Here is a 27120-nt window from a genome sequence, read left to right on the forward strand (position 1 = left end):
GCATCCCGAATCTTGGATTACAAGTGTACACCACCATGCCTAGCCCACCTGACATCATCTAGAATAATGTACCCAGAACACAGTCATCATACTGACCTCAGTAGCTGTGATGAGTCTAGTTGCAGCTGCAAGGATCCTAACAGCCCTCAGCTGAACAACATCAATCTGTACTTCATCCTGCTCAGGAGGGTAGAGGGCAAGCTTAGGTTAAAGGGAAATCTCTGTGGGGTGCACAGATATGCTCATGATAACCAGTTTATTGTGTTGTTTTTGGAACGCAACAAAAAAATTGATACCATGGATATGTTTGGTTTTGTTCTTTAAAGAATTCTTTAAGGATAGGGACCATGTCTTACAACAATGCCAAGGACTCTGTGAGTTTTCCACTAAAGATTATGTTTTCCATGCCTGATTAAGAGAATAGCAGGTGAGGGAGACTAAAAGAGTTTTCCTGGAATGCTGACACCCTCCTTATCACCCTCCACAAATCCCCAATACGGTTCCCAAATGAAAGGGTAGAAGCAGAGCACAGCAAAGAACTAATACCTGGGAAAACACAATGACTTTGCCAGTATCTTCATTTACTGTCTGGATGGTGCCATGGACCACAGCTGTGCCAACCACTTTCCCTGTAACTTGCCCCCTCCTATTGACAACAGCCACAGTCTGATTACTGATGGAGAAGTGAATGATAGATTGGGGCTGAGGGCCACCTTCAGACATTACCTGGAATTTAAACATACCAGTGAATGCCTGGAATGTGGATGAGAAGTCACATCTTTTTTCCCAACATTTTGTCCAAGCAACTTGACTTCTTTATCTTCCCCCTCTTCCTGAACAGCATATCCCACATCAACTCAAATGCAGAAGAAATGGAAGTGCTGTAAATGATCCACAGGATTCCAAGAGAGTTTATACCATGAACATCACAGGTCAGGAAAAACTCACTTTCTTCTTTATCAAGACCCAGTTGAACTTGGCTGGGAGTATACAAACGAAGACCAATAGGAAGAGGGGTGTATGTGTGTAAAGGAGAAATGGTAAATCTTATATTCTGCCTTTAAGATCACCTGCATCATGTTAGTTGGAATCAGTGTCATTTTCTCTGGAACAAGTCTGAATGGAGGAAATACCTTGAAGGAGAAAACCAAAAGAACAACAATGATTAGAGTCAGTTTTGTAACAAATGATTGATCTTATTCATGTTTGTTGTTGTTGTTTTCTTTCAGTATTAGGGGTGCTCTATCATTGAGCTACCTCCTCGGTCTTTTTGTTTTGTTTTTGTTTTTGGTACTGGGGATTGAACCCAGTACCACTGAGCCACAATCCCAGTCCTTTTCATTTTTTGAGACAGGGTCTTGCTAAGTTGCTTAGGGCCTCACTAAGTTGCTGAGGCTGGCCTAGAACTTGTAATCCTCCTGCCTCAGCCTTCTGAGTTGTTGAGATCATAGGAATGTGCTTCAATACCCAACTTGTATTTTAATTTTATTTACAATAGAAAAAAAATTTAGCCAGGTGTGATAGCGCATGCCTGTAATCCTAGTGATTTAGGAGGCTGAGGCAGGAGGATTGTAAGTTCAAAGCCAGGCTCAGCAATTTAGCAAGGTCCTAAACAATTTAGAGGGATTCCATTTCAAAATAAAAATGTAAAAGGACTGGGGTTGTGGCTCAGTGGTTAAGCATATCTGGGTTCAATCCTCAGTACCAAAAGAAAAAAAAATCTTTAAGTAATAAGTTACTACATATTCACTCATTGCAGTAAAAGTCACCACTAAAATTATGTTTACATTTGGGTTGGGGATATTAGCTTCAGTATAGAGTGCTTGCTAGCATGTGTGGAGCCATGGGTTCATAAGAATGTTCAGTGATAAAGCACCCCCTGAGTTCAATCATCGGTTCCAAAAAACCCCCCCAAAACTTAAAAAGTTAATTGAAATATATTTTTTTCTTTTTGTGGAGCTGAGGATTAAACCCAGGAGCAATTTACTACTCAGTTACATCCCTATCCTTTCTTATTTATTTATGCATTTATTTATGTATTTATATATTTATTTTTGGTACCAGGAATTGAACCTGGGCACTTTAACCACGGAGCCACATCCCCAGACCTTTTTATTTTTTATTTTGAGAAAGAGTCTTATTAAGTTGCTTAGGCTGGCTTTGAACTTGTGGTTCTCCTGCCTCAGTCTCCTGAGCTGCTGGGATTACAGGCCTATGCCACCACAAGTGGTATTATTATTATTATTATTATTATTATTATTATTGAACCTAGGGCCTTGTACATACAAGGCAAGCACTCTACCAACTGAACTATATATCCCTAGCTATTATTATTATTTTTGAGACAGAGTCTCCCCAAATTGCTTATGGCTTCTCTAAGTTGTTGAGGCTGGCCATGAACTTGCTATACTCCTGCCTCAATCTGGAATTACAGGTGTGCACCATCATGCCTGGACTTTCTTTTTTGAATATATATAAAACTAGAAAGGACAGTATCATAAACTCTCAGGTACCTAATTATCCAGATTCAACAATTATCAATCTATAGCCAACAATTATTTTTTAATGAGATAAGAAAACACTTTTGATACAAGATTATGATGAAAAAAGCTGTATGATTTATTTGTATTGTAATATGCATAGATGCTGAGCAGGTGGTGAATGTCTCCAATCTCAGAAATTTGGGAGTCTGGGGCAGGAGAATTGCAAGTTTGAGGCCAGCTTCTGCAATGAAAAGTTCTGAGAAAGTAGAACTCATTGGATTCAATCCCTAGTACCAAAACAAAAAAAAACAAAACAAAACAAAACAAAAAAAAAACTCAAAGGGTAAGAGTCAGACATGGTAGCATGTATCTGTTATAGTAACAGTTACTTGGGAGACTGAGGCAGGAGGATTACTTGAGCTCAGGAATTAAAAGCCAGCCTGGGCAACCTAGTAAGACTCTGCCTCAAAAAAAAAAAATGATGATGATGATGATGATGATGATGATGTGTAGAGGAAAAATTTGATGGAAATTTTACTTTTATTTTTATTTTTTGAGGTACTAGGTATTGAACCCCAGGGCAATCTTCCACTAAGTTACACCCCAAGCCCTTTTTAAAATTTTGAGACAGGATCTAAATTGCCAAGGCTGGTCTCAAACTTGTGATCTTCCTGTCTCAGCCTCCCTTCCTGTCTCAGCCGTCCCTCAGCTGGGACGATAGGCATGTGCTACAGCACCTGGCTTCATTCTGTGTTTTTATACTTTTTTGTACATACCAAAAATTTCACAGGAGCTTTATTACTTTAAAATTTTGTTTTGTAGTTGTAGATGGACAGCATGCCTTTATTTTATTTGTTTCATTTTTATGTGGCGCTAAGGATCGAACCCAGTGCCTCACGCATGCTAGGCAAGTGGTCCGCCTCTGAGCTACAGCCCCAGCTCCAGGAAATGTATTACTTTTATACAGAAAAACAAAAGCCAAAAACATACTACATGCTGTACAAGAATCAGACAACTATGGTTTTTTTTTTTCAGTCAAATGATTTTCTACTTATGCAAACTAAAAAGAAAAGGGTAAGCAAAGCTAAATAAGAAGAACACAAATTTGGGATGAGATCATCTCCTTACTTCAATTTGTCGAGGAGCCGATGTGAATTTTCTCCCCATCTTGTCTCTGGCAATAGCCACGAGTGTGGTTTGCCCAATAGTGACAGCCCGAACTATATAATTTTCAGAGTATTCATCCTGTTCTTCCATTAGTCTGCAAAGACCCACGTGTTTTTAGGTGAGAAAGATTCAGTTTTGAAAGTGGCTGGTGATGTGTCTTTCCAAGTGTTAACATTTTCTGCTCATTTAATTCTGGTTATAGTAAACTTTCAGAGAAGAAATTTCTAGAGTCAAGATATATTTCATGGCAACAGCAGGAAGCTCCTGAAGGGCAAAAATTTGTTCTAAGGCTTGCAAAGGAATAAGGACAATATAGCTGGCAAAATTGTAATTGCCGTGGAGGTTTCATGTTTTTTCCTTTCTTAGAGGAGGATACTAGTATCTGCTTCTCAACAGATTTTTTTTTTTTTTTTTTGGTGGTCCTGGGAATGAAACCTTAATAAAATTTTGAAGATCCCCTAGCCTGAAGCTTTCCCAAAAGATATCATCCAAGGAGAAGATTCCAAAAATGAAAATTATTGATGATACACATGATTTTAGCCCCTAACAAGACATCTAAGTACACTGAATAGGTATTTTGTAGAGAGCAGAATATGAGAATACAGTATGGTCTGAAAGGCACTATAACAAAAAAGGATAGGAGAAAATGTGAAATGACCTGTGGGGCAGCTGACCAGGCTACCATGAGGGAGGTTCTCATGATATTAAGCATTAAGGAGAGAGAAATATTGAAATGGTACTCACGTCAGGGTGACAATGGCAGATGCCAACTGCAATTTGAGCTCCATGTTTCTGAAGTATTTGTTTAGGAATGGGCGTTTGGAAGAGTCAAGAACCCTCACAGTCACCAATACAGTTTTGCCTATCTCAACCTAGTAGTTTGAAAGAAAACAAAAAACAAAAAGAGTAGATTGTAGTAGTGGTGTCCTACCACCAAAGATAGTGTCACTCTTTGAGGTTGGCAGACTTTTTTGTTCGTGCTAAATGTTACTGGTCAGCTTTTGATCAAATGAACCTAATCTTCATGTACCTTTTTAAGTCATTCTTTAACACTCTCCCTTATGTTTAATATTGTAATGTTGTTCTTTAAGGGCAAGTATTTCCATTAACTTTTCAAAAGTCCTGGTGTACACACAGTATTTGAGCAGAGACACTATTAAGTGATGCTAGGGAGTGAGACTGAAGCTTGCTTCATTTTTGAGATAAAGCAAACATCTCTCACCTTATCTATCAGATCAAGTTCCAGCTCTTGTATGTCTGACACCTGGAGATGGGCTGTTGCTGGACCCAAGAAAGCCAAGCACAGATCATAGACCTCCAAGGTGAGAAATCCAGGATGTACTGGAACTAACTAGAAGAAAGAAGATGGTAGATGGGTAAAGAAGCAAACATAGTCTAGGCATAGTCGTAGCAACTATTTTCATCCAAAGAAAAAAATACATCTTACTTCCTTTGAGATTGGAACTCTCAGAGGTCAGGTTATATGTTTCAAGCATAGCACTGTATGTACCTTTATTATGTTTCAGTTCATGGTAAAATATGTACCTTAACACATTAGCTGATAAATAGCAGAGTTTGAATTAATTGAATTTAAGCAGGATCCAACATACATATCCCACTTGTCTTTATTATTATTATTATTATTTTGGTACCAGGGATTGAACCCAAGGGCACTCAACCACTGAGGCACATCCCCAGCCCTTTTAATATTTTATGTTGAAACAGGGCCTTGCTAAATTTCTGAGGCTGGCTTTGAACTCACAATCCTCCTGCCTCAACCTCCTAAATTGCTGGGATTACAGGTGTGCACCATTCTGCATGGCTCTTTTCATTTGTTAAGATAGGTTCTCACTAAGTTGCTAAGCATCTTGCTAAGTTGTTCAGGCAGACTCCAAACTTGTGATCCATTCACTACAATGCCCAGCTCATTTCCCACTTCTTTAAAGAAAAAAAAATTTTTAGTTATACACGGCACAATATTTTATTTTATTTATTGATTTTTATGTGGTGCTGAGGATCGAACCCAGTGCCTCACACGTACGAGGCAAGCGTTCTGCCACTGAGCCACAACCCCAGCCTCATCATTTCCCACTTCTTAATTATGGACAGCGAAAAGATTTCATGAAGAAAATCAAGTCCATAAATGCTGCAATTACCAGTGAAGTAGAAATTAAAACACAATACCATTTACATCAATACCATTTACTGATAGCTTTTTTCCTTAGATCTTTGCATAACAGCATGTTTTTTTTTTTCCACATTCTGGGTCTGAACCTAGTATCTCAGTCTTTCTTTTTTAAAACTAATAGTATAACTAAGGTAAGTTAAATTTCTTTGTATTCTTTTTTAAAAAATATGTATTTTAAAAATATTTTTTACTTGTAGATGGACACAATTTCTTTCCTTCCTTCCTTCCTTCCCTCCCTCTTCCTTCCTTCCTTCCTTCCTTCCTTCCTTCCTTCCTTCCTTCCTTCCTTTCCTTCCTTCCTTCCTCCCTCCCTCCCTCCCTCCCTTCTCTCTCTCTCTCTCTCTCTCTCTCTCTCTCTCTCTCTCTCTCTTTCTTTCCTGTGCTGAGGATCAAACACAGTGCCTCACACATGCCAGACAAGTGCACTACCCCTGAGCCACAACCCTACCCATTCTTTGCACTCTTATATAAGGATATATATTAACATAAAGTGTCATTTTTATTACTGTGAGTCAACTAAAAGCAAATCCTTTGGCATGCTGATTGTGGAATCAGTTTAATATTTTGAATTGTCACATTCTGACTGAAAACAACATATACTCTGCTTATGAAGTCAATACTACATTTAAATGTCTTCATACTTAAGTACTTTGAAACTGGTATAAGTGAGCCTTTGTTTAACAAAAATCTTTGAACTAGATTGTGGGGAGTGGTGACTTGGTTTAGGATCTCTGAATGTCTTACAGCCGGAGGCTATTCTGGGAACTTCCTGTGCAAAAGTTCAGTCAAGATTGCCCAGTTGCTATGGTAACACCCTGCTTAAAGAGGTTTAGCGCAAGGCACAAGACTATCAGTCTTGACTAGAGTTCAGACACCAGCTGCCAGGGGTAGAGAATTATGAGTGCAAAAAGACAATTATAATTGGTTGCCAGTACTTTGTACTTCAAGACTGCCTGCTTTGAAGAAACTTTCTCACAGAAAATCCTTTTGATGATAAAATGTATATAATAAACATGCTGAGCTAGCTCTGGGTCATTGTTCCTCCATCTGAGGACAGTGTCCCACTTGGTCCCAGATTTCTCTCTGTGTCTGTTTGTCTTTTCTAATCTCCCATCACCTCTCACCAGTTTCTGAATTAATGGCCATGCAGGTCATGGCACTAGATGCTTTTTATAATTAGGTTCGACCAGAAGCAAAAACTGCCCAGTACAATACTTAGCTGTAGGAAGAAACACCCTCATTTTTGGTTGAAGAATCTATGTAGATTAACAATGGAAAGAGAAACAAATATCACTTTTGTAACAAACATTAAACATATAATATTTTTCCAATTTTTCTCCTAAGAGGGAGCTTTGGTTTGAGCTCATCAATCTGGATTATTTCTACAACTTACCTGGACAGAACTTTCTGCTTCCATATAAGTGATGGTGACAATATCCAGTTCACTGCTGTTGACTAAAAAATAACCAGATCCCTCCACAAGGCTAAATATTTCCTATGGAGAAATCAGACAAACAATATTCCATCCCCTTCCCTTCTGTTTACAAACAACTCAAAGGAAATTAAAAGGTTAAAAAATTAAAATATTAAGGTCAATGGCCAAAAGAAGAAACTGATTGTTAAAGTATAATTGTTAAGGTTATTGTAGCTAATCATTATAATTTTGATATGTGTGTTTCAGTGATTTTCAACACATTCATGAGCTTTTATAACTGTTTTACTGTTAATTAATAACCTTCCCGCCAATACGATGCCATTAAAGTAGACCCATAAAGCTTCTACCTTCACATGAGGGTGGTTATAGATGGTGGCATTCTCTGGCAACACAGTTACATCATCGACCAGGAGCAGCTCCACAGCTGCAGATCTTGGCAAGTTGGAAATATCCTGGCAATGTAATAAGAACCTCAAAGGTGAATACAAACTTTTAATTCCTCAGTTTAGTGAGAAAAATATGAGTACTCACTCAAGTGCCAAAGATAACAGAATCACAGAGATGTACAGTTTTAAGATTTATATCAGTTACAAAAAACTTTTCAGGAAGAAACTTGAATTTCAATCATTTAATTTATAGTTCTTTCTTCTTAAGTTTTATTTTAATTCAAATTTTTGTGCTTAACCACTGAGCCATGTCCCTAACCCTTTTTATTTTTTATTTTGAGACAGTGTCTCACTAAATTGCTCAGGGCCTCACTAAGTTGCTGAGACTGTCTTTGAACTTGTGATCCTCTTGCTTCAGTCTCTCCACTGAGATATAGGCCTGTGCCATTGTGCCCTGCTAATTATATTTCTAATACCATGATCTCCACTCACCTTTGGACTTTTCTTCTCTGAATAGCCCACAAAATTGACTCCAATGAGTACAGTCCCTTTGATCTGATGTACTTTAAGGATCTGATGACCTGGAAACGTAGAAAAACACTTTGAGAAACAATAACATGTAGAATACAAAAGTGTCTCCAGAAAACCAAATTGCATTTTATTGCAGGGGAGAAAAATACCGAATGGGGAAATACACAAGTTTTTGTGCTGACCTGCCACTATATTCCTATATGACCCCATGCAACCAATTTATCTCTCAGTTCCTTTATTAAATGAGGAACTGAACTAGGCAAAATAGAAAATTCTTTCCAGCTCTGATGGTCTATGAGTCCAAAAATAGGCTGAAAACAAGTGTATGGAAATTTTTGTTCAATTTACAAATGGGAATGACAAATAAAGGGATAGTCATTTTACTCTTCTAAACTGTTCTTTTTATGTAAATGTTGTATTGATCATTCAAAATTTTTATACAGTTAAGCTTTATTACATCAATTTAGACTTCTTAACCTAGCATGTGAAGGCTTCTATAATCTGATCCTGCTTTAATAATTCATTTGCTCTTTTTTTTTTTTTCAGCCCTGGAAATTGAACCCAGGGCTACTAAGATACATCCCTAGCCCTCTTTCCTTTTTTAACTTAACAAACATGAATCTGTCACTTTAGTTAGATCAATTCCTTAAAAAAATTTTTTTGGTTGTAGATGGACACAATACCTTTATTCATTCATTCATTCATTCATTCATTTATATGTGGTGCTGAGAAACAATTCCAGTACCTCATACTTGTTAGGCAATCACTCTACCACTGAGCTTCAACCCCAGCCCTAGATCAATTCTTATTTTAGCCTTAACACTTGATTATCATGCCTAAGTTTCTGAAGCATTTCCTGACTACACTATATTCATTCTACAAAGATTTATCAAAGCCAATTATGTGCTAGCTACTATGCTATACTATGAGGAAGAAAATACAATGCTTGCTTTTAAAGAAATCCAGTTTAGTGACGGGTGACTGAGAGTAAACCAATCACTATGATGCAGTGTGAGTGTTATTAAGGAAAGCATGTACAGAACACACAGGTAGATTAAATAAGGGTACAAAGAAGGAATATTTACTTGAAATTGGAGATAAAGAAGGATAGAAAATTCCTAAATCCCCTAGAGATAGGTTTTATTCCAGTGAAAAATGCAAGGAAAGCATGATCTAAGGAAAAAGAATATACAACATATGCATGCAAAGGGAAGAGGCACAAACCTTGTCATGGTTAAGGATCTAAAATTCAGTGTGAGAAAATATAGGCTATGTGTGAGCAGGAAAAGGTGAAGCCAAAAAATAAGCAGGGCTGGTAAGCTAAGCTATAGCATTTGGATTTTATCCTGACAGATACAGGAAGTCCCAGAGACAATATGGTGACAGTACAGTCGGCAGTTAGGAGTATGGGCTTTGTTATTATTGAGTCTGCTGCTTCCCCTATTGACCACTGTAATTTTATGTTCTAAGACTTCCTGATAGAGCAAAAACTAAACAAATATTTGATAAATGAGTACATTAACAAAACAGGGATAATAATGCCAATCTGTCATGATTTACATGAGAGGATTACGTGAGAAAATATACATAAAGGACTTGGTGCAGTGCCCAACTTGTCCTGAGAGTTCAGTATATACTATCCCCCAAAAAAGTTTTTAAGCAGGTCATAGTAGTGCATGCCCATAATACCAGCAGCTGAGGAGGCTGAGGCAGGAGGATTGTGAGTTCAAAGCTAGCCTCAGAAATTTAGGAAGACCCTGTCTCTAAATAAAAAAAAAGATTAAAAAGGGCTGGGGATGTGTCAAAACAAAACAATGCATCTCTAGGTTCAATACCCAGTACAAAAACAAAACAAAACAAAACAAAAAAACAAACATTTTTTCAGAGAAACATTTGAATTTGTATTTCAGAATGATCAATCTGGGCATTAGTGTGGAGACAGACTAGAGAATAGTAGATGAGATGTTAGGAGGCTGCTGTGATAAACAGGAGAGAAGTGATGAGGACATTATTAGTGATGGAGTTGGAAAGGAAGGGATCAAACAAAAAATATCTAGAAGGTAACACTAATGATATTTGTGACTAATTAGCAGAGGGTATAAAACGAGCATCTCTTCTTTCCCACTTCTTACACATTAACTACATCGTGCCACTGGTCTTAGTATCATGGCAACACATTTTCTAGCTAAGCTCTTAAACTTTTGTAAATTTGGGTGTAAGCTCTTTTTTTTTTTTTTTTTTTTGGAGATGGGCACTGCTGGGGATTGAACCCAGGGGCTTGTGCATGCAAGGCAAGCACTCTACCAGCTGAGCTACATCCCCAGCCCTGGGTGTAAGCTCTTTACTAGTAGAGAATGGATTAAATCTTAATTCTTCTTTTTCAGATTCCCTGTGCTGCCACTGAATGGTCCTACCATCTACTCAAATGCTCATGCCAAAAACCTAAAAGTTACCTTTGTACTACTTTCTTCTTAACCTTCAGGATTTGTTTGTGGTAGATTGTTATATTATTAATGATCCACAATGATTCACACCTGTTGGTATTCATGAACTTGTGCAGTCCTCACCCATCTTGGCTCCTGTTTTGGCTAGGTGACTTGCTCTAAGTGAAGGAACATCAGCAAATGTGTTGCGAACAGAGGCTTGATGAGTGGTAGCACATACGGCTTGTTACCTTCTTACAACCTCATGTAATGCCTCTGGTCCCTTCTTTAAGCCTATCTCTCTTGCCTTCTTCAGATCTCTTTCTCTCTCTCTTTTTTTTTTTTTTGTACCAGGGATTGAATCCAGGGTTGCTTAACCACTGAGTCATATCCCTGAACCTTTTAATTTTTGTTTTGAGGGTCTTGCTAAATTGCTTAGGGCCTTGCTAAATTGCTAAGGCTGGCATTGAACTTGTGATCCTCCTGCCTCAGGCTCCCAAGCTGCTGGGATTACAGGTGTGCACTACTGCACCTGGTCTTCAGCTCCTTCTTTGTACTTCCTTTTCCCACCACCCATTTCAGGTCTCAGCATAAGTGTTGTTTTCTCAAGGTAGGCTTCTTTGTTTTAACTAGGTCAGGTCCCCCATTATAAGGTCTAAAGGTACCCTATATTTGCCCTTCAAAGGGACTAATATGGTTATAATGTTTGAAGGCTGACTTTCCCACTAAACTAACTCTATGAGGGCAGTGGCCATGCCTGCCTTATTCACCATATGGCTCTAATGCTTAGCAGAGTGCCCTACACATGGTAGACATTAAATTAATATTTGCTAATAAATTAATAATATTTTCATAATGTCAGGCAAATGATAGGTAATCACCACATTTTAAAATTAATTTACTTTTATCTCCTTATGATAAATGTTAGGCCTTAGACCTTAGCTTTGCACACAAGGAAATCTACCTGTGGGTTTTCTAAAAAATACAAAGATGAAAGATGATATATCATAAAATCCAAAGTAAAACCCTCACCTGTAAGGAAATACTTAGCGTGAACCATTTAGCAGGAATAGCATAAGAAAGGATTCATAAATGTTCACAATACCATGTAACCGGGTCTGCCCACTGCCATCATCTTTGGCTACCATCTCCATTGACTTATAATCTTCAAAATGGGCTAGTGTCTCATTGGAAGATTTCCATTCTAGCATTAATGAACTGAAATTATCAAACTTTCTCCTGTGTTGATCAAACACTGCCAGTTCCAGAACTGTGTCCCTCAGGCTTGATACAGGAATCTGCATTAAAATGAAAGGATAATGAAAAAAAAACAAAACAATAGCCTAAGAGGTGGTAAGATAACCTTGAAGCTAGAGATCATGTTTCCTCTCATCTTTTTTATTTATTTGTTTTTTGGTGGTGCTGGGGATTGAACCCAGGGTCTTGGGCCAGCACTTTATCTCTGAGCTACAGTACCCAGGTCCCAATCTTTCTAATTTAACATTTTACAAATCTATGGATATTTTGAAAGAAAAGTATAATAAATACCTGTATAAAGTTCATTTAGATTCACCAATTCTTCTTCTTCTTCTTCTTCTTCTTCTTCTTTTTTTTTTTTTTTTTTAATTTTCGGTACTGGGATGGTACCCATTAAGCTTTATCCCCAGACCTTTTAATTTATTATTTTGAGATGGGTCTAAGTTATTGATTCTGGCCTCAAACTTGTTATCTTCCTGCCTCAGCTTCCTGAGTTGCTGGGATTACAGGTGTGTACTAACACACTTGGCTTGATTAACTACTTCTTAACATTTAATTATATTAACTTTTTCTTTCTCTCCCTCTTCTTTTTTAACTTCCATGTATGGGGAGGAGGGCTGTTTTGTTTTGTTTTCTGAGTAATATAGGCATCATGGCACTTTAACCCTAAATATTTCAGTATGAATTTCCTAAGAATGAAAACATTCTGCTATGTAAGAGAAAAAATATTCCCATATGCAAGAATATTAACATTAATTCAATGTCATCAATTTATAGTTAACATTTTAATTTCCCAAAATGTCCCCTAAAGTGTCTATTAATTCTGTTTTTTAGTTTTGATCTAGAAGTTAATCAAGATGTACTTGTTGTATTTGGTTGTTTCTCCCTCTCTTTTTTATTTTTTGGTGTTGGGGTGGAACTTTGAGACTCACACATGCTAGGCAAACACTCTACCACTGAACTAAATTCTCATCTCTGGTTATTTATCTCTTTTAGTTTCTTTTAATGTAGAAAAATCATATCTTCCAGGCATGGTGGTACACATCTATAATCCCAGTGGCATGGGAGGCTGAAGCAGGAGGATTGCAAGTTCAAAGCCACCCTCAGCCACTTAGTGAGGCCCTGTCTCAAAATAAAATATAAAAAATGAGTGGGGGCGCTGGGGATGTGGCTCAAGCGGTAGCACGCTCACCTGGCATGCGCGGGGTCTCAGCACTACATAAAAATAAAATTAAAAGTGTGTTGTGTCCACCTAAAACTAAAAAAAAATAAATATTAAAAAAAATGAGTGGGGATGTGGCTTAGTGATTAAGTGCCTCCTGGTTTCAATCCTGGGTGCCAAAAAAAAGAAGATACCTCTGCCCTTTTTTGTTGTTTTTCATGACATTGATTTCTTTGGAGTCTAGCCCAGTTTTTTGTTGAATGTCCTATATTTTGAATTTCTTTGGTTGTTTTCTTATGATTATATTCAGATTAAACTTTGTGGCTGGGGGTGTAGTTCAGCAGCAGAATGCATGCTTAGCATGTGGGAGGTCTTGGGCTCAATTCCCAGCACAAGTAAAAAAAAGTATTATTATTATGATTATTTTACAAAATCACCTAATATGTGATTTATACTTGTTATGCCAGAAAGTGCATTTAGTGTTACACCGGAGCTTTCTCACAGGCAAGCTGATTGTTAGTACCTCCTCTTTACAACTCTGAGAATGGTGATGCCATATTCATAGCTTGAAATTCATCATGATGGGAGTAAGAACGTAACAGAAATTAGAAAATATTACAAATCAGGTCCGTTAAACATTATTTAGCACATCATTACACGTAATGTCATATTACTGTTCTATTAGTAATAACAAATCTGATCATCTGCTAATGGTGGTGTTTGCTGCTAGAGATCTCTCTAGTATAAAAGTACAGTTTCCAGAGTTTGGGATGGTATTTTGGAATCTTGAGAATATCCCATTTCCCAACAATTTTTACCTGCTAATTTAAAAATCCATTAAGAACTTTTGCCAGGGCCAATTATTACAATAAGGTTACAAAGAGACAAATCTCTAGCTGGGAGCAGTAGTGCACTCCTGTAATCCCAGCGGCTTGGGAGGCTGAGGCAGGATGATTGTGAGTTAAAAGCCAGTCTCAGCAACTTTGAAGCCCTAAGCAACTCAGTGAGACCCTGTCTCTAAATAAAATACAAAATAGGGCTGGGGATGTGGCTCAGTGGTCAAGTGACCCTGTGTTCAATCCCCAGTACCAAAAAGACAAAATTTCTAATTCCATGATTCCTTTTATATAAGCTGGCATTTCTCTGGAAAAGAACATTCCTTTTTTCTTCTCCATCCTTCCCTTTCTTCTTTCATCCTTGATTTATTTCTCCCTCCTTTTTTTCTTTCTCTCTTATTATAATTTTTTTTGGGGGGGCAGTGTTGGGGACCCAGGGTCAAGCACTCTAGTGAGCTACATTATGGTACTTTCCTTATTTATAATTTTAAGCATCTCTATACCATCATGGATTTTATTTTTAACTTGACATTTTTATCATTATCAATTTAATGCTCAAACTGTCTACAGTTTTGTTATCAGGAGCCTTCTCATGCCACTTCTTTTTGAGAATATACCATTAGTCTTTGAGAAAAATCCTTGCTTCCTAACAGAAGCTGTTTGGGGCTCATGTTGTACTTTCGTTATTGAGCTGGAATCAGTTATTTCTCCCAGGTGCTCTGATTTTCTTAAATGAGGAATAATAATTAGAAACAAAAAATGTTGGTTTGTTGATATTGGGGAATAGACCTTTTCATTATACAGAGATAAGAAATAGAATTTGTTTAAAAAATCATGGGTTACATAGCGGTCTTAAAACATGGCTACAAACTCTCATCCTTGAGATGCTCAAACTTGGGATTTACTAGTCAAAAACTTTTTTGGGGGGATTGAACCCAGGGGACTAATCATTCCTGCCTCAGCCTTCTGATCTGCTGGGATTACAGGTATGCACCACCATGCCCAGCAAGTCAAAAGACTTTTAATCAACTATCTTGTTCAAAGAATGAAAGGAGTTATGTTTAAATAACCAAAAGAAATATAAGAGGGCTGGGGTTGTGGCTCAGCGGTAGAGCAGTTGTCTAGCATATGTGAGCCACTGGGTTCAATCCTCAGCACTATATAAAAATAAAATAAAGATATTAAAAAAAATAAATATAAGAATGATGTCTCCTTTCATTCTGAATATCACTAAAGGAACAGAAGTTATAAAAAAAGAAGCAAAATGGGGCTGGGGCTGTAGCTTAGCGGCAGAGCACTTGCCTAGCATGCATGAGACACTGAGTTAGATTCTCAGCACCACATAAAAATAAACAAATAAAATAAAGGCATTCTGTCCATTTACAACTACCAAAACAAACAAACAAACAAATAAATAAAAGAACCAAAAGAAGTTTCTGAAGTTGAAAAGTGCAATAACTGGAATAAAATATTTAATAGACAAATTCCTTCTTCCTTTCTTCCATTACTCCCGTACCAGGGATTGAACTCAGGGGTATTTAACCACTGAGCCACATCCCCAGCCCTTTTTCATATTTTATTTTGAGACAGGGTCTTACTAAATTGTTTAGAGCCTCATTGTTTGCTTGAACTTGTGATCCTCTTGCCTCAGTCTCCTGAGTCACTGGGATTACAGATGTGAGCCATTGCACCCAGCCTTACTAGACAAATTCAATAGCAGACTTGAGCAGGCAGAAGAAAGAATCAGAGAACTTGCATACAGCTCAATTGAGACTATCCAGTTTGATGAACAGAAAAGAAAAAAGAATGAAGAAAAATGAACAAGCTTCTGAGACCTGTGGGACATCATCTTGTGTATCAATAGCAAAATGGGAGTGCTAGAAAAAGAAATAATGGAGAAAAAGAGGAAGAATGAACATTTGAAGAAATAATGGCTGAAAATCCAACAAACTGATGAATAACACTAAACATTCAAGGAGTTAAAAGAAGCTAGTACATGACTTAGAAAAAAGCTCAAGAATTTCCTTGCATAAATTCAAAGATACCCATATCTAGACATATCATAGTCTGTCCAATGTTGAAGACACAAACAGAATTGTAAAGCCAAAAGAAAAAGGGATTTATATTTATATGGGATCCTTCAAGGAATTAACAGTTAATCTCTCATCAGAGATCATGAAGGACAGAAAACAGTGAGAGGACATAGTCAAAGTGAAAAAAGAGGGCTGGGGTTGTGGCTCAGTGGTAGAGTGCTCACTTAGCATTCATGAGGCACTGGGTTGGATCCTGGGCACCATATAAAAATAAAATAAAGAGGGCTGGGGTTGTAGCTCAGTGGTAGAGCACTCACCTGGCAGGTGTGAAGCACTAGGTTCGATTCTCAGAACCACATATAAATAAATGAATAAAATAAAGATATTGTGTCCACCTAAAACTAAAAAAAAATTAAAAAATATGTATAATGTATGAACAAATATGTGCAAAATATATTTACATATTATATATATATATATTTTTTTTTTTAATTTATTTTTTTTTTAAATGACAAAAGAAAAAGACTAGCCAGGCATGGTGGTGGATGCCTACAATCCCAGTTGCTCGGGAAGCTGAGACAGGAGGATTGCAAATTCAAAGCCAGCTGTAGCAATGGTGAGACACTAAGCAACTCAGTGAGACTGTCTCTTAATAAAAAAAAAAATACAAAATTGGGCTGGGGATGTGCCCCTGAGTTCAATCCCTGGTACCAAAAAAAGAAAAAAGAAAAAAAAAAAAGAAAGAAAAGAAAAAGACTACAAACCAAGAATTCTTTTCTTTTCCAGTGTGGGTGAAGAAACTTAGGGCCTTGTGCATGTTAGGCAAGTGCTCTAACACTGAATTACATGCTTAGCTTCAACCAAGATTTGTATATTGAGCACAGCAATCCTTTCAAAATGGAAAAATTAAGATATCCTAAGATCTAATAAAAATGGAGAGGGGCTGGGGATGTGGCTCAAGCGGTGGCGCACTCGCCTGGCATGTGTGTGGCCCGGATTCGATCCTCAGCATCACATACAAACAAAGATGTGTCCGCCGAAAACTAAAAAAATAAATATTAAAATTCTCTCTCTCCCTCCCCCTCCCTTTAAAAAAATTTAAAAAAAATGGAGAGAATTTGTTGCTAGCAGAACTGCCCCATGAGAAATGAAAAGGTAATTGGGTATGGTGGCACATGCCTATAATCCCAGTGGCTTGGGAGACTGAGGCAGAAAGATTCCAAGTTTGATACCCGGCTCATCAACTTATCGAGGCCCTAAGCAACTTAGCAAGACCTTGTATTAAAAGAAAGAATAAGAGGGGCTGGGGTTGTGGTTCAGCAGTAGAGCACTCACTTAGCATGTTCAAAGCACTGGGTTCGATTCTCAGCACCACATAAAAATAAATAAAATAAAGGTATTGTGTCCAACTACAACTAAAAAATAAATATTAAAAAAAAGAAAGAATAAGAAAGAATCAGAGAACTTAGAGACAGAAGAAATGAGTTTTTGTTTGTAATTATTTTTCTCCTAATTTAAAAGACAAATGTATAAAGCAATAGTTATAAATCTGTTGGATGGGCATATGATATATAACTATGTAATCAAAACAGCACAAAAAGAAGGGGAAGAAATTGAGCTATACAGGAGTGAAAGTTTTATATATTTCTGAAATTAAGTTGCTCTTATTCCAAACTAGATTGTTTAAGATTAATATGTTAATTGTAATCCTCAAGGAAACAACTTAAAAAAAAAACTCAAAATAATATAGCTTCCTAAAGGCATTCAACAAGGAAAAGGTCATATTCAGTTTCAGTAAGAAGACAGTGAAGGCCAAAGTCAAGAAACTAGCCTGATTTGAATCTAGCATCCCTCAGGCTCTTCTTGAGCTGGAGAGGAAGTTGGAACTTTAGGCTCAGCTAAGGAAGCTGAACATAACAACAGTCAAGGAAAATGAAGCTGGTGATGGTCACAAATTGGTTATCATCTTTGTTCTCATTCCTTAACTGAAATCTTTCTAGAAAGTCTAAATCTAACTAGTACATGAATTGGAGAAAAAACTCAGCAGGAAGCACATTTTCTTTATTTCTCAAAGAAGAATTCTCCCTAAGCTAACTCAAAAAAAGTCATGCAAAAAATAAGCACAAATGTCCCAGCAACTGCATTCTGACTGCTATGATTGATATGATCTTTGAGGATTGGTCTTCACAAATGAAATTGTGGGCAAGAAAATCTGAGTAAGACTGGATGGTAGCCAGTTTGTAAAGGCTTATTTGGACAAAGCTCAGCAGAACAATGTGGAGCATAAGGCTGAAACCATTTTTTCTGGTGTGTTATAAGAAGCTGACAGGGCAAGGATATTAATTTTGAATTCATACAGTTTCCGTTATAAACAAACATGACTAAATAAAATCTCATTCACACACAAAAAAAGATACAATAGAAGAAGAAGAAAGTTAAAATGGTACACTGTAAAATATCTACCACAAAAGGAGGATGAAATGGAGAAATAAAGGAACAAAACAGATACATGACAGAGAAAACAAGTAGCACAATGGCAGAGATGACTCCCACCTTGTCAGTAACTGCACTAAATGCCGATAAAAAGTCCAGGATTAGCATAATGGATAAAAAGTATGATCCAGTTATATGTTGTCTACAAGAGAAAAGTAAAGGTTAAAAGTACAAGGTTGAGGAAAAAACAATATATTTTGCAAACAGTAATTAAAAAAAGAGCTGGAGTATTTATATTAATATCAGAAAAGTAGACTTTAAAACAAAAAAAAAATGTTACTAGAGAAAAGGAAGGACATTTTAGAATGATAAAAAAAAACTTGTTCTGAGTGGTTTTTGTTTCCAGTTCCTGCTGGGTTATTACTAAACACTTAGGCTTTTTTTTTTTTTTTTTAATTTATTTTTTGGGGTAGATGGACACAACAGAATGCATTTTATTTTACTTTTTTTATGTGGTACTGAGGATCGAACCCAGCTCTTCGCACGTGTTAGGTGAATGCTCTACCCCTAAGCCACAACCCCAGCCACTCACTTGGGCTTTCTTGAGCAGTTGGGTTGAATTTTTACTCATGGTGGGCCTCTTGGGTCACACCTGAGTTTATGCTAATGATGATTCAGGATGAAGACTGATCAGAACAGAAAGAACAATGTGATTAGAAGGATGGTGCTTTGAGTCAGGTAATATCAGCCTAATCTCCAGAGAGAAAAGAGGCTTTGGAGATTGAATACAGTCACATCAACAATGATTTCATCAATCATGCTTACATAATGGAATCCCATTAAAAAACCTGGACACCAAAGCTTGGTAGAACTTCCTGACTGGTAAATACACTGACAACTTTTACCTGATATATTCTCACCAGATCCTAATTTGATGGGTAGAGGGCACAGAAGATTGGACCCTCCCAGACCTCTCCCATTTTGTTGATAACAGCTTCATTTCCTTTATAATAAAACTGTAACTATGAGTCATTCTTTTGTATCATTGTTGTTTTCTGATGCTGAGGATTGAATCTAGTGCCCACCCATGCTAAAAAGCACTCTAGAACTGAGGTACATCCCCAGCCCCTTAGTAAGTAATTTTTTTAAGAGGGAGGGAGGAAGGGAGGGAGGGAGGGAGGGAGGGAGGGAGAGGGAGAGAATTTTTTAATATTTATTTTTTAGTTTTAGGTGGACACAACATCTTTATTTTATTTTTATGTGGTGCTGAGGATCAAACCCAGTGCCCAGCACTTGCCAGGTGAGCATGCTACTGCTCGAGCCACATCTCCAGCCCCCTTAGTAAGTAATTTTAATAAATCATCAAATCGTTTGTCAGGAGTAAAGGTGGCCTGTAAGCCCCTCAAGTTGTGGCTATTGTCTGAGTGAGAGCAGTCTTTCTGGGGACTGTCTTAAAACTGTAGAGCCTGAGCTAACTCTGCATAAATACAAATCAAAGCTATTCTAAGATTCCATCTCACTCCAGTCAGAATGGCACTTATCAGAATACAAGCAACAATAAGTGTTGGCGAGGATGTGGGGAAAAGGCACACTCATACATTGCTGGTGGGACTGCAAATTGGTGCAACCACTATGGAAAGCAGTATGGAGATTCCTCAGAAAACTGGGAATGGAACCACCATTTCACACCCAGCTATCCCACTCCTTGGTTTATACCCAAAGGACCTAAAATCAGCATACTATAGTGACATAGCCACATCAATGTTTATAGCAGTCAACTCGCAATGGCTAACTATGGAAACAACCTAGGTGTCCTTCAACAAATGAATAGATAAAGAAAATGTGGTATACATACACAATGGAATATCAGCCTTAATGAAGAATGAAATTTGCTGGTAAATGAACAGAGCTGGAGAATATCATGCTAAGCAAAATAAGCAATCCCAAAAAACAAAGACCGAATGTTTTCTCTCATATTCAGATGTTAATTCACAATAAGTGGGGGGCTATGGAAGAACAGAGTTACTTTGGATTAGACAGAGAGGAGTGAAGGGAGGGGAGGAGTATGGGGGTAAGAAGGTAAGTAAAATGAATCTGATGTTATTATGTATATATGACTACATGACCTGTGTGATTCTACATCATGTACAACCAGCAGAATGGGAAATTATACTCCATTTATGTATGATGTGTCAAAATCATTCTACTGTCAAGTGTAACTAACTATTTAGAACAACAACAAAAGAACTGCACTATAGTATAACAAAAGAATCAATCTATTAAAAATATGTAACAATTATAAATGTATATGGACTTAACAACAGGGTCCAAAAATACCTGAAGCAAAAAGTGACAAAACTGAAGGGAGAAATAAAGAAAAAGAGGAAGAATGAATATCTGAAGAAATAATGGGGGTTGGGGTTGTAGCTCAGCAGTAGATTGCTTGCCTCTCAAGTGTGAGGCACTGGATTAGATCCTCAGCACCACATAAAAATAAATAAAATAAATAAAGTAGAGATATCGTGTCCACCTTAAAAAAAAAAAGAAAGAAAGAATGGCTGAAAACAAACTGATGAGAAACAATGAACATTCAAGAAACTCAAAGAACTTCTAGCACAAATAAATTTGACAAGAGCCACATCTAGACATGTCATATCTGTCCAATAATGGACAGGAGGTCAAAAGACTTAAACAGCACTATAAGCCAACTAGACCTAACAGATATCTGTTATTTGCAAGGACAGCAGGATACACTTTTTTTGTGTGGGGGGGGGTACTAGGGATTGAACCTAGGGTGGAGCCACATCCCTGGTCCTTTTTAAAGAAAATATTTTATTTAGTTTTATTTAGAGACAGGGTCTCATTTGAGTTGCTAAGGGACTCTGTAAGTTGCTGAGGCTGGCTTTGAACTTGCAGTCCTCCTGCCTCAGCCCCCTGAGCTGCTGCGATTATAGGACTGCACTACCACACTCAGGATGCACTCTTCTTTCTTTCTTTAAATTGTTTTCTTTGTAGTTGTAGATGGACAGAATGACTTTATCTTATTTGTTTATTTTTTTATGTGATGCTAAGGATCAAACCCAGTTCCTCACACATGTTAGGCAAGAGCTCTGCCACTGAGCTACAGCCCCTGCCCTAGGATACACTCTTCTTAAGAACACATGGAACATCATCTAGCATAGGCCACGTGTTTGAACACAAGTCTCAGTAAAAGTACTTGAATCAGAAAGTTGTTCTTGAATAACAACGGAATGAAATTAGGACTCAATAACTGAATATTTGTGATATTCAAAAAATGTGTGGAACTTAAAACACTCCTGAATAACCAATGGGTCAAAGAAGAAATTAAGAATTAGAAAATGTTTTGATCCAGATGTGGTGGCAAAGGGCCGTAATTTGAGAAGCTCAGGAGGCTACAGCAGGAAGTTTGTGAGTTCAAAGCCAGCCTCAGGGACTTAGCTAGGCCCTTAGCAACTTAGTGAGACCCTGTCTCTAAATAAAACACAAATCAAGGCCGGGGATGTGGCTCAGTGGTTAAATGCCGGTGGGTTCAATCCCTGGTACCAAAAAAAAAAAAAAAAAAAAAGTTTTGACATGAATAAAAAGAAAATACAAGACACAGTGATGCATGCCCGAAATCTCAGCTACTTGTGAAAGTGAGGAAGGAGGACTGCATTAAGAGTGGCATGGAGGGTTGGGGATGTGGCTCTGTGGTTAAATGCCCTGGGTTCAATCCTTGGTACCAAAAAAAAAAAAAAAAGAAGAAAAAAGAAAGAAAAGAGCTGGAGAACAGGTACTCAGTGAAGTGGGAGACTGAGGGAATACACTGAGGTTTAATATAAATATATATAAAGTTAATCAGAATTTAGCTAGACCACGAAATGCATAGATGACTATTAGGAGAAGTACTCTGCTTTTCTCAGTTTACAAGCAGAGAACTGTGGTGGTAGTTGTGGGGGAACCATCTTTTGGAGTCATGCCTAAACTTGAACCTTAGGAAAACATAATCTCTATGGGCTGGGGATGTGGCTCAGGCGGTAGCGTGCTCGCCTGGCATGCATGCAGCCTGGGTTCGATCCTCAGCACCATATACAAACAAAGATGTTGTGGCCACCTAAAAAAAAAAAACAACAAATAAATAAAGAAAGAAAGAAAGAAAGAAAGAAAACATAACCCCCTGCATCTTCATCTCCTCTGAAGATTGCTGCAAAGTGCCATAGACAATGACCTGGTAGCAAGCCATCTGAATGATTTACACAATGGAATCACTGTTATCTGGATATTCTAGTCTAAATCTGGTGAAACCCACTGGCCAGCAGCAGGGACAGACGGGGCTGGGCTCACTCTCTGAACACCAACGACTCTCAGGTGCAAAAGAAGCACCCCACCTATGCCAGAAAGGGTTCAATCTGCTGGGTGGGCGATATCCCTCTACAATACAAATGGGCCCACTGGTTTCCTGGCCAGCAGTGGAATTCCCAGAGTCACTATGTCCATGTGAAGGAAGGGTGGGGTGAAGTATTTGCAATTAACTCTAGACCTGTGGTGATTCTCTCTGCACACCAAGAAATCCCTGAGAGCACAAAATGACTACCAGAGTGGGACAGGGATCTGACTACCAGGCTGGGGAAACATGATTCTAATGGAGCACTCTGGCTCATAGGCCCACAGCAGAAGATGCAGAGCTGCCTAAGTTCACTCTGGAGGACTGGGGCATGGAGAAGACTGCATGAATAGACTAGGTGGCTGAACTCCATGTTGTTTTTGGAAGCCAGAGACTGACTGAGAGATTCTCCAGCCCAATGCAGTCAGCTGCCTTCAGTCCTACAGCCAGCCAGGGTATATGCAGCCAGCTTGGGCATTGGCCAGGCCTCTAATGCCTGAGGATTTTAGAACTTAAAGCACCTGAAAGAAGTCTCTTCATGCTAAATCTTGGCAAGAGGACTTCTGGTCTTTTTTCATATCTGTTTTTTATTTCACTTGTGTGGTATTCTATGTTGGTTTGTTTAGCTTACATCACTACTTGTTATTTCATGTTTTTATATAATGTTAGGTATTTCTAATAACTCAATTAGATTTTTCTCTTTTTTCTTATCTCTCATTTTTAGTCTCTTTCTTTCTCTTCTCATTTTTCTTCTATTTCTCTTTCCTCTCCTACACCGTTTTTTAAATTTCCCTTGTCCTTTCTTTCCCTTTTCTATTTTCTATATAGTTTAATATTAATTTTATTTTCTTTAGTACATAATTTTTCATCCTATTCTATATAATCAGTTCCCTTTCTTCTTTTGTTTGATGAAGGCACAGAGAATATTTTTCATCAAGTTTTTTTTTTTTTCTCTTTGTACTGGGAATTGAACCCAGGGGTGCTTTCTACCACTGAACTAGGTCTCCATTCCTTTTTCTTTTTTATTTTGAAACAAGGTTTCACCAAGTTGTTCAGAGTCTTATGCTAAGTTGCTGAGGCTGGCCTTGAACTTATGATCCTCCTGCCTCAGTCTCCTGATTCACCTGGTTTACCTGTGTGTGCCACCACACCCAGCTACAAGTTTTTAATGTGTTTCTATGTGTGTGTGTGTGTGTGTGTGTGTGTGTGTATAATTAATTTTTAAAATTTATATATGACAGATATATATTGATATAAAACTTTCTTTAAAGCTATAGCAATTACTGGTGGTTACTCTCTCCTCTCAAAATTTATTTGGATTAAGCATAGCTCTTATAGCACTTTAACATGCTGAGTAGGTGCTTTGGGGCTTAGATAAAGCCTTAGACTGGGGCCCATCATAAACAGAAATCAGCTCACAAAAAAAGACCCTCAAATAACAATGGTAAAGATTTTTATCCCAAAAGAAGTGCAAATTTCAACACAGAAACACAGATAACATGAGAAAGCAAGGAAATAATATTCCTCCAAAAGTTCAAAACTCCCCAATTACTGAATCCATAGCTACTAAAGTAAAGGAAATGTCAAAGAATTTTAAAATTTGACAGTTCAAATGATCAATGAAATAAAAGAAGAACTAAGTAGAACGTAACATAGGATATGAAAGAACATTTCATTAAAGAGAGAGTTTGAAAAAGAACCAAACAGAAATCTTAGAAATGATAGGCACAGGGGCTGGGGATATAGCTCAAGCGGTAGCGCGCTTGCCTGGCATGCGTGCGGCCCGGGTTCGATCCTCAGCGCCACATACAAACAAAAGATGTTGTGTCCGCCGAGAACTAAAAACAGATAAATTTAAAAAATATATATTTTTTTTTTAAAAAAAGAAAGAAATGATAGGCACAATAAGTCAAATAAAAAACCCAGTGAAAAAATTCTCGAATAGACTAGATGAAGCAGAAGAAAGAATATCAGGGCTCAAGGACAAGGTGGGTGAACTATAACATTCAGACAATAATTAAAAAAAAAAAAAACAATAGAAATAAAAAGAAACTACAAATAGATCTCTGGGACAATATTAAAAGGCAAAATTTAAGACTCTAAAGTCTCAGTCAGGGACTGGGCCTGTGGCTCAGGGATGAATATCTCTACCATTGTTATTTGAGGGTCTTTTTTTGTTTTATTTTTATAAAAAATAAGTAAACAAAATAAAGGGATGCTATCTATTTATAATTATATATATTTTTTTAAGTTAAAAAAAATAAAGTCTCAACCAGGCACCATGGCACATGCTATAATCCCAGCTACTCAGGAAACTGAGGCAGGGAGATCACAAGTTTGAGGCCAACCTCAGTAATTTAGCAAGACTCTATCTCAAAATAAAAAATAAAAGGGCTGGGGATGTAGCTCAGTGATAAGGTACCCCTGGGTACCTAGTATCCTAAAAAACAAAACCAAAAAAAAAAAAAACCCAACCTTTTAGATCTCAAGAAAGGAATGAGGATGACAGCTAATGGCACAGAAAACTTATTCAGTGAATTAGCAAAAACAAAACAAAACAAAACAAAAAAAAAACCAAAACTCTAATCTTGTAAATACTTGTGAATAAGATGAACATGCAACATACTGTAAGCATTTGTAACTCCAAATACAGATGACCAAAAAAGAGCCACTCCATGATATGATAGTCAAAATCAATAATTCAGAATAAAGAAAGAATTTTAACAGCTGCAAGGGAGAAGCTCCAAGGGACTTATACAAGCAAACCTACCAGAATGCAACAGATTTCTCAAAAGAAAATCAAGGATAGGAGAGCATGGAATGATATATTTCAAGCCCTGAAAGAAAATAACTGTCAACTAGATCACAATATTCAGCAAAGCTGTCCTTCAGAATTGGAGGAAAAACAAAAACTTTCCAAGAGATAAGCATCAACTAAAGGAATGCTGATTAAGACAGCACTGCAAAAGATATTTAAAGGAATCCTACACAGAGAAGATAAAAACAACCAAAAGAGCACAAAAAAGAAATATAATTAGAAGAGCAGATAAGCAAATGAGAGTCAGAAATGAACTAGACATTAGAAATAAAACAAAATGATAGGAAAGAATACATACCTCTCTATAATAATGTTGAATATAAATGATCTTAATTCTCTAAATAAAGACATAAACTCAGCTGGGTACTGTGGCGCATGTCTGTAATATCAGCGGCTTGGGAGAAGGCAGAGGATCACGAGTTCAAAGCCAGCCTCAGCAATGGCAAGGCACTGAGCAACTCAGTGAGACCCTGTCTCTAAATAAAATCCAAAGTGGGCTGGGTGATCAGGAGCCATCTTGTCACAAGTTACAAAGGATTCATTTCTGTTTTCTGTGAAATATTACGATTTCTATTTAGCCTGGCCATGTTTTGATGTTTAAACTTGCTTGGAATGCCTGTCAGTGCCTTGAACTCACCCATGCCTGGCTTTACCTGACCAGATAACGACCCTCTCTGAAACTTTAGTGGGGCCTCATAAATTCTGATGTTGGGATCTAATTTTACTCCCTAAGTGCTGAACCATTTAGACCATTAACCTGCCTTTGTGTTATACTTGTCAAAATTCTGATATCTATAAGTTATCAAGACACCCCCCTTTTTTGCAACTTTCCGTGCCATAAAGCTGCATTCCTAGAGAGCTGCAATGCTGTCTTCTATTCCCACTGATTTCGGGAGAGCGAGCACCGGCCGTTTGGATTTACGAATTTGCTTTAATTTGACTTGAATTGGAGTTGGTGGTATTTTCTTTGCATCGTGGTTTAACACAGGGGAGGTGGCTCAGTGGTTGAGAGCCCCTGAGTTCGATCCCCAGCACCAAAAACAAATAAATCAAACAAACAAAAAAGACATAAACTGGCAGATTGATTAGAAAACAAGGCCCAAGTACATGTTATGTTAAGAAGCACTCTTCACCAGCAAGACATTCACAGATTGAGAGGATAGAAAACAATAGTCCATGCAAATGGAACCCAAAAATGGTAGTAGAAGTAGCTATTCTTGTATTCAACAGGCAGATCTCAAGCCAAAATTAGTTAGAAGAGACAAAGAAGGTCACTGTGTATTGGTAAGGGGAATAATCTGACAAGAAGACATAATGATTGTAAATATTTATGCCCCAAATGTCAGTGTACCCAATTTCATAAAAAACCAACCACTTGATAAAAGGGACATATGGGCCCCAGTACAATAATAGTGGGTGACTTCAATTTACCACTCTTACTAATAAATCATACAGACATAAAATCAACAAAGATACAACAGAGTTAGACTATACTTTAGATCAAAATGGATTTAATAGATATCTATGGAATATTTTATCCAACAACATATATTTTCTTTTCAGCTGTTTATGGAACTTTCTCCA

At 37.5% G+C, this 27120-nt stretch overlaps 1 protein-coding gene and 1 pseudogene across 1 annotated transcript in view; one reads left to right on the forward strand and one right to left on the reverse strand.

Annotated features, from left to right (window-relative positions):
* Nup210l (nucleoporin 210 like) overlaps window positions 1-27120 on the reverse strand; it is a 116839-nt gene that overhangs the window by 27159 nt on the left and 62560 nt on the right. The window contains exons 17-26 of the mRNA XM_076861989.1: window positions 11719-11911; window positions 8152-8240; window positions 7621-7725; window positions 7232-7333; window positions 4873-5001; window positions 4395-4522; window positions 3612-3744; window positions 1071-1133; window positions 547-726; window positions 97-177 (exon numbers count right to left, since the gene is read on the reverse strand). Coding sequence (XP_076718104.1) covers window positions 97-177; window positions 547-726; window positions 1071-1133; window positions 3612-3744; window positions 4395-4522; window positions 4873-5001; window positions 7232-7333; window positions 7621-7725; window positions 8152-8240; window positions 11719-11911 — 1203 coding nt within the window. The remainder of the gene's footprint in view (window positions 1-96; window positions 178-546; window positions 727-1070; window positions 1134-3611; window positions 3745-4394; window positions 4523-4872; window positions 5002-7231; window positions 7334-7620; window positions 7726-8151; window positions 8241-11718; window positions 11912-27120) is intronic.
* On the forward strand, window positions 17737-18272 carry LOC143403347 (small ribosomal subunit protein eS7 pseudogene; annotated as a pseudogene).

Source organism: Callospermophilus lateralis, chromosome 7 (assembly GCF_048772815.1).
Source record: "Callospermophilus lateralis isolate mCalLat2 chromosome 7, mCalLat2.hap1, whole genome shotgun sequence".
NCBI lineage: Eukaryota > Metazoa > Chordata > Mammalia > Rodentia > Sciuridae > Callospermophilus > Callospermophilus lateralis.